This window comes from Pezoporus flaviventris, unplaced genomic scaffold, assembly GCF_033815535.1.
Source record: "Pezoporus flaviventris isolate CSIRO_AGI_PZ_B2104156 unplaced genomic scaffold, CSIRO_AGI_Pfla_v1 ptg000001l, whole genome shotgun sequence".
NCBI lineage: Eukaryota > Metazoa > Chordata > Aves > Psittaciformes > Psittacidae > Pezoporus > Pezoporus flaviventris.
The window spans coordinates 40,303,736-40,311,968 of NW_026892549.1; the positions used below are offsets into that span (position 1 = coordinate 40,303,736).

The 8,233-nt window shown below is 48.3% G+C and overlaps 1 protein-coding gene across 1 annotated transcript in view; it reads left to right on the forward strand.

Moving 5' to 3' along the window:
* The window catches only part of MAP3K20 (mitogen-activated protein kinase kinase kinase 20), a 90,765-nt gene extending 87,887 nt beyond the window's left edge, over positions 1-2,878 (forward strand). The window contains exon 20 of the mRNA XM_061453903.1: positions 1,902-2,878. Coding sequence (XP_061309887.1) covers positions 1,902-2,581 — 680 coding nt within the window. The 3' untranslated portion in view covers positions 2,582-2,878. The remainder of the gene's footprint in view (positions 1-1,901) is intronic.
* Positions 2,879-8,233: the final 5,355 nt, after the last annotated feature.

Sequence of the window (8,233 nt, forward strand, 5' to 3'; positions counted from 1 at the left end):
AAGGTGAGAGGCAGCACCATAAGACACACTGCAAGGTCCCTGGACTAGAGACCATGGCTGGCCATAAGGAGCAGGGACTGAACAGCTTGAAGGCACTGAAGGGAGCCCTTCTTTCAGGACAGCATCAGCCCTGGTGGCCACCTGAGAGCTGATAACAAAGACGCAAGCTCAAGTCATGAGCATGTTGCTTCTAGATTTATAAGGTCTGTGTTTTATATCCACAGCCTTCGTAGGAGGGCACAGGGGAATGGCAGAGGAGGTGGTGTCTTGCAAGTGTGTTTCAGCATGCATGTTTCTTTGGAAACCTTGACTTTCAAGGAGGTTAAGAAGCAGGGAAGGCAATTCCCATCTGTCTTTCCATGAAATGAGGTTAATCTCTCAGTGCAGCTGGAGGTACCTGTGTGGCAGTATCACAGGAAAGACAGTTTCCTTTTGACATATTTGATATTAAGTTGAAGTGATTTAAATCTCTTGGGATTGAAGCAAAGTCTGGAGAAAGGAGGAATGGAAGAGACCATCCCTTACATCTGAACAGGAGCAATCTCCAGAGCAAAATCTTTTAAGCAGCACCCCATGTTTTTCGGCTAGAGCTGTGGCCTCAGATAAGAGGAATTCCTGGTCTCTGCTCTGCCCATAAAGCAGCAAACCAGGCAGTCTTCAAAGTTCAAATGGAAAATTACATCTGTTGAATTTGCTATAGGCTTTCATGCAAACCACAGGACTAACTTTCAAAAGCACTCCAGTGATCTCTGAGAGCTACAACTTTTGTTATGACCCCAAGGCTGTGACAGTAGGTGTGAGGGAACTGTAATGCCCTGAGTTGCTCTCAGTTAAGCACTGTCTAAGCTATCCTGGCCGAAGCCAGTCGATTTTCTGTGTGAAGCCACAGTGACGTAGCTGCAGCTCAGACTCAGTATCTGGAGCATGCAAAGTAGATTGACTTCTGAGTTTGTAGTAATAGTAACAACTGAAGAGTCTCTGGTTGTTGTGGTGTGTAGCAGTTTGAAGAGAAATTACTGAGAGGAGGTCAGTGTGGCTGCCGCATTGGGGATTTGCACTGAGGGTTTTCACTGCCTCTATCTGTCCTCAGTAACAAATGGCTTGACCGTGACTGCTGTGAGAGACGCAGGTAGAGGGTGATACTGCAACAGTGCTGGCACCTTGTAGTGCCCATTCCATGGCTGCTGCGGGGATCTCCAGGCTCCTTTGCAATGAAAGATGCAGAGAAATCTGCCGAGGCTGTCAGGAGCATCACAGGAAATGTATAAAACCAGCTTGTGTTAAAAACACAGAGGCACCTGAGAGTGGAAACCTACCTGAACAGCCAGATAGATGGTTCAGTGTCTTCTAGTCTAAGCTCCGTAATCTACACTGGCATCAGAATTATTTGTATCACTTGCTACACTTGTTATTTTAAATTGTAGAATCATTGAATGGTTTGTGTTGCAAGGGACATTAAAGATCATCTAGTTCCAACTCCCTGCCATGGACAGGAACACCTTCCATGAGACCAGGTTGCTCAAATCCCTGTCCAACCTGGCCTTTCACATTTCCAGGGATGGGGCATCCACAGCTTCTCTAGACAACGTATTCCAATGTCTCACAATCCCCACAGTGGTTTTTCCTAATGTTTAATCTAAATCTACCCTCTTCCAGTTTAAAACCATTACCCTTTGTCCTCCTTTTACTACATTAAAAGTCTAACATTATGTTCAACCATAACATTGAATGTACTGAAACCTAGGACTATTTGCTGCACGGCTGGGAGGGCAAGGGTGGTTTGAGGTATGTTGAGGCTCTTCTGAAAGAAACCCTGGTACCTAACCTCACACCTTGGGTGAGCCAGAGAGCAGTTCATTGATGTTCACAGAAAGCTGACTCTGTTTCCTTTTCCCTGCCAGGCATCGACAGCCAGTGGATGCAGACGCTGCGGATGCACCAAATAGCAAAAGCCATTTCTCATCAGCACGGCCACCCCCACAGCCCAACCACCGTCACCCACTACCTGCCCTACCTTCGCAGCCAGGACTCCTACGCTGCTGCCGTGAGGAGGACGCGCGGTCCCGTCAGTTACCAGTTCATGTCCATCAGCCACTCTAGAAACTCCTCTCCCCTTTCGCACAGTCTGATGAGAAACCTCTCGAATCTGCACCTGAACTCGAAAGGCAGCAGCACCTCCAGCACAGCCTCCGACACCCCCTCGGAGAGGGACAGGTCTGCCAGCAAAGGCAGAAACACCTCGCACGGTGCTAACTCCCGCAGCTCCTCGGACGGGCGGCACAGTGGGACCAGCTCCCCGGTGCCCCCCCAGTTCCCAGGGAGAGCCTGCAGGACTTCCTCAACAGCAATCCCCCAGTCCTCCCAGCAGCGGAGGTACTCCCGCAGCTCTCCCCAGCCCAAGGCCATCCCAGGCATGCCCCCACAGGATGAAAGCGAGCCCAGGAGGGGCGAAGGGGAGAGCAGAGTCAGCGAGGGAGGGTGGATAAAGGTGCAGCATGCAAAGAAGTCCAACAGGCAGACTGCCAGCAAGCCGGGGAAGGAGAGGCCCCGGGGGGGCTGGCGGGGCCGGAGGACGTTCTAAGGAAGGAATTTGCCCTTTTATTTAACTGAATGGTCAACCTAGAGAAGATACACCCTATTTAATTTGTTGCATCGAAGCCAGGACGCCGCCTTCCTCGCTGGCCAGCGTGGCCCAGTGCCTGCCAGCAGAAGGGGAGAGATGCCTGCCTCTCCTCCTGACACAGTCAGCGACAAGGGATTTCACTTGATTTTCTCCCCTCCATTTGGCTGCTCATTCTCAGGTGACTGGATATCCACTGTTTTGCTTAACATGTCAATAATAAAAATCAGTAAGGCACAGCTGGGTGCCATAATGAAAGGCTCTCCATTTCATCCTTAGGGAAGGAGTTGTGCTGCTACCTCTCCCCTCACCTCGTTTATGTCTCCAGAAGGTGAGTCAGGCTCCCAGTGGGGTCTCCTCACCCTTGTTCAGTCTGCTTCTGTCAGGGCTATAAGAAGAGGTGATATGTTATCAAACCAGTGTAGTCTGAAAATATGGTAACAAAGGGTTATTTCTATTCAGGTCCACTCCAGTAGCCTCTCTTCTGGACTTCCAGCTTGTCATCCCCTCTCAGGAATTTCTCACCTTGCTCTTTACTAAAAGCCCCAACACCAGCTACATGACACCATTGAGCACACTTTGTCATATACACAGTTGTCATAACCAGCAGGAGAAACAGAAGCAAGGCTTTATTCTCTTTTGGGGGAAAAAGTAAAAACAGAGGGAGAAAAAGGCATTGCCTTTATCACAGTTACATCTAACCCGACTGAGGCCTACCATAATGTTTATCCCTCGGCAGCAGGCATTTTTTAATTGAATTTTTAAATGTGGCCAGACTGTGTCGCTTTTGTCTTTCAGTCTTCAGGTAGTAAAGACAAGGTCAGCGAAGTTTCTGATTAATGTGGTCTTTAGCTCCACCGAGAACAAAGACACAGCTGTAGACTCACTCGGCGTCAAGAAGTTTCTTTGTGGCCTTTTCACTCCAAGTTGATTTCACACAATTAAAAAGGGAAAAATAAAAAGTGTAGGAAAAAAAAAAAAGAAAAAGTTAGGGTTTCCCAAGATACAAGAAGCAGAAAAAAAAAAAAGAAACAGATAAAGGAAGCTGAACCCAAAGTAACACATGGTACCCACTGAAAGCCAAGAAACTGTAAATTAGAGATGCCTTTGAACAAGGTGCTACATGCCATCCACACCAAGCAGTGCTTGCTGGCACACAGTGGTGAGCGATGCTGGTGCGCCAACCCTCAGTTATGCCCATCACCACAGCACTGGATGTTCTAAGGGACACAAATTCCCTGCTCCACACAAAGGCCACTCCTAGGTGCACATGCAGCTCTGCCCCCTCTGATTCCCACCAGCCCCAGTGAAGGCTGAGCCCCATGGTGAGTTTCCCAGTACCTACCAGAGTGAACTGGGATTCCCATTTCATTAATTCAGGACAAGGTCCACGAAATCCAGTGGAACAGCACACAGCGGATACCAGGTGTCAGGAATTGTATCTCTGTCATTTAAGCACCTTTTCCTCTGACAACAGGTAAGAGCAAAAAAAAAATAGTAAGACGCTTTACCTGGACTGGGAGCTCTGCTCTGGCTGTCCCGGCGGTGGCAGCGTAGGCACCAGGCAGAGCCGGGTGAGGGGAGGCTGCAACGCAGAGCTCGGGGTGCAGGAAGTGCCTGCACTGGTCTTGTGGGGCGAGGGTGCACAATGGGCAGGGCTGCACTCGGTGGAGGTCCTCCTGCAGCAGGGGCTGAGCTGCGGGATGCTGTCAATCGGCTGAAAGATGTCAGGGAAGCTGAGAGGAAGCAGGACTGCTTGCTCCAGGTCCAAACTGTGCAGGGGCCACAAGTGTCCACCACAGCGCATACAGGAAAGGAGAAGGGTGTTAATGCAGGAAGCGGAGGAAGAGGACAATTAAAAGCAAGGGGTTTCCTCCTAAATCTGTTGTCCCCACTCAGAACCGCTTTGCAGTTCTGCAGGGCGCTAACGAGGACACGCACGCTGCACTATGCGAACAACTGGCTGATGTACTAGTAATAAGGATCACTACTGGTGCTGCCAGGAGAAAGTGGTAGGTCACAGTAGTAGGGGACTCTATTTTGAAGGGCACAGAGGCACCTATCTGTCACCCTGACCTACTCTCAAGGGAGGAGTGTTGCCTACCAGGGGCTCGGATCAGGGATGTCGCTGAGAGGCTGCCTGCTCTAGTAAGTCCCACAGACTATTACCCACTTCTAGTCGTCCATGTGAGTGCTAGTGATATTGACAGCAGTAGCCTGGGAATCATTAAGAAGACTACAATGCCCTGGGAGTGGTGGTTAGGGGCTCTGGAGCTCAGTTTTCTCATTGATCCCATGGGTCAAAGGGGAGGACCTTAAATAGGTTAGGCGGATTTGCCAGGTTAATAAATGGTTAGAGTGGTAGTGCCATAGTCAGGGGTTTGGTTATTTTAGAACATGGGACTCAGTTTGGGAGGCCAGGTTTACTGGAGGCTGGTGGAGCTGGTCTGACAAGGGGAAGAGCTGCTTTGGCAGGAGATTTGTCAGGCTGGTCAAGGCAGCTTCAAACTAGATGCACTGGAGGAGAGGGGCATCGATCCAGTCAGTTGCCAACACCTATAATAAATGCTTGGTGTGATGCAGAGCTATTTCAGCCACTCCAGCTAATGAGTTGGCTTTATTTGGAGCTCAGCTCATACGGCTCTATACAAACGCCTGTCGTATGGGGAATAAACGAGAGGAATTAGAGATGTGTGCATGAATAATCCATCTCCCAGCTCAACCCCTCACACAAGCCTTTCCTTTTCCCATGCAGCCTTTGCACAGAAGGATGGCTGTTGCGGAGGTGACAGCCCAGGGGAGAATCCAAGGGGCCCCAAAATCATAAACAACCCCAGGCTGTTCCTCACCCTAACCCCGTGGGACATGAGTAGGTTGCCAATCCATCCCAGGGCAGCAGAGCTGCAGAGGCCGCTTTTTATGGCCTGGCCAGGAATTTCATCCAGCTCAGTGTCTTGATTTGGACAGGACTGTAATCTCTCCTGCAACATTTCTGGTTGTTGCTTTGGCCTCATACTGATTTCAAAGGACATGCTGAAATGTTACGCTTGTACTGTGCTGCGCTTCCCAGGGAGATAAACAGAAGCAATGGTCAGAGATGGGATACGGGGTGGCTGACTGACCCCTTTTCACTGAGGAATGTCTGCCAGGTTCCAGCCTGTCACTGCTGCCTTGGTGTGCTGGGGGGCATATGGTCATACTGACTGGTTGGGATGGAATGACTGGCCAGCCAGTGCTGCAGACCTGCCTGCAATGAGGTGGATGCCAGTGGCCACTGCCTCCTCATCTGCACCTGACCTCAGTGATGCCATGCCAGCAGATCAAACACTGCCACGCTCTCAGGAACAACAATTTTCAGGGCTGAGGTTCACAGGGGTCATTGCTGGGTTGATTATTTCTCTGAAATGGTGGAGAAAGCAAACCCAGTTCCTGTTCAGCTGGGAGGGGAAAGCGCCCATTCATGTCTGCGCCCAGCACTGCCAGGAGTGAGCTAAGACACTGTAAGAACCTCGTTTCTCACTGGCATCACTGTGAAACAGGAATGGTGTTTTGGGGCACTGTTTACTTTTTAAAGAAGGTGTTTGCTGCTGCAGCAGCTTTGCTCTTTCTAACCTCTTCCCACTGATGATTTTCTAGCAGTTGGCCATGTCTGACAGTAACACCACCGTCCCTGGGCACAAAACCCCATATGCTGACCATGATCTGGCAACTTGATGAGCTGATTTAGAGGAGCAGAAGTTGCTCAACCCCTCTGGTTCTCCCCTCCCTCCTCACTCACAGCAAGAACCCCTACCCTGGGCATCCCTTACCACTGTCCTCCTCTCCAGCTGAGATCAAGCCCCAGGTGTTTGAAGACTTTTCTATGAACTTGCTGCCAAGAATTCTGGACAAAGATATTCTTATCAAGGATAAGAGCTTGCTTTTCTTTTTTTTTTTATATTGTGCTAGAGAATGCACTTTGACCTAATTATTATTATTATTACTTTAGGCTGGGAAAGACAGGCAGTTATTTTCGTGGAAAAACCCCAAACGAAGAGACCTCCTGACATCTCATGTCACTAAAATAGACTAAAATAGCTGTGCTACCTCTGCAAATTACATGACACAATTATTTTCTATATATGTGTCTACCATAGAAGGGAGTTTACATAATATTCTTGTCTAATGAAGTGTCAAAGTTTAGCAGTTCAAGCCAGTTTGTGGCAAAAAGTTAGAGGTTGTGGAGGAGAAGTCTATTATGGCACTAACACTAATTAGCATCTGCTAAGACCATGTTTGAGTACATATAAATACAGGGCATTTGAGATGACCATCTCAGAGGACAGAGGAACAGTGCTTGGAGGTGGCAGCAGCCCAGGGTGGCTGAAAGCATGCAGCCGCTCTCTGCAGGTCCCACCCCAGCACCACTTCCATTTCCCACCACTTCTGCCCCAGCCTCCTGCCTGCCCCGAGGGTTGGTACCTCTCCACTTCAGGAGGTGGTTTTGCAGCTGCCGACAGACTACAGACACAAACGCTGCGCAATGTAGGATGAAGTGGCTTAATATAGTTTATTTTCCTGCCTTAGCAAGAAAGGTGAGGGCTTCCTGCCGCAGAGAAAGGGCATGTCTGTCATGCTGTGAAAAACACAGGAAGGGCCTGAAACCTTAAGGTGTGCTGTGACCCCCACAGCAGGCAGTAGTGAGCTCTTAGAGAGGCTTTCTACCGGTCACGCTGCTTCCTCCCTCATGCTGATACAGAGAGGTCGCTGCAGAGAAGGTCAAGGCTTCCTCTTGCTCCTGTCCTCTCCCAGCAATCGCAGCTAGCTGAAGGCTGGTGGAGACAGTGCAAATAACATTCACAAACTGGCAGTGGCAAAGCTTATATAAAAGGGGAAAAAAAAAACAGACTGCTGTAAGAATTTTTGATTATTTTCTGATAGCCTCCTGTTTCCTACAGCTATGCATTTGCAGAACATTTTCAAAGCAATTTCTTTATGATGTGACTTAATCTATTTTGTGTTTTCAAAGGGAAATATAAATCAAAGTCCAAGAGTGAAAGGGCTGGGATCTCAAGCTTTTAAAAGCGGCTATTGCATATCAACAACAGCTACTTTTGATCAACAGTTTTTGCTATGTATTTTGTGAAATGGCCACAGAATACTCAAATGAGCATTAAAATTATACTTCCATTACATGCATCAGAATGCTCTGGGCTCTAAATGATCTGCTATGATGTCTACTTGGAATAATCATTAAGCTTTCTACAAAAACTGACCACATTTCAGCCATTCTCTTAGTGCGCTGATGAATATAGTTTTCTGCAGGCATTTGTCAACTGCACTTTTTGTCTCCCTGGGCTGTATTTATCCTTTTGGTTTTCCTTCTCTTATTCTTTTCATTTTTATGGTCCCACCAGTTTGTGTCAAAGAAACACAGTATCAAATAAGATCGGACATGACCACCCTTGATTCAACATGCAGGATACATTTGCACCAGCCTTTACTAGTAAGGAATGTACAGCAAAGCACAAGGAGATCAAACCTGTTAAATTAGAAGGGGAGAATCTATTTTTCCATGGAGAGAGAAAAAAAAGCAAAAAGCATACTAATTGCATTGTGGAGGTATTTTGTGGA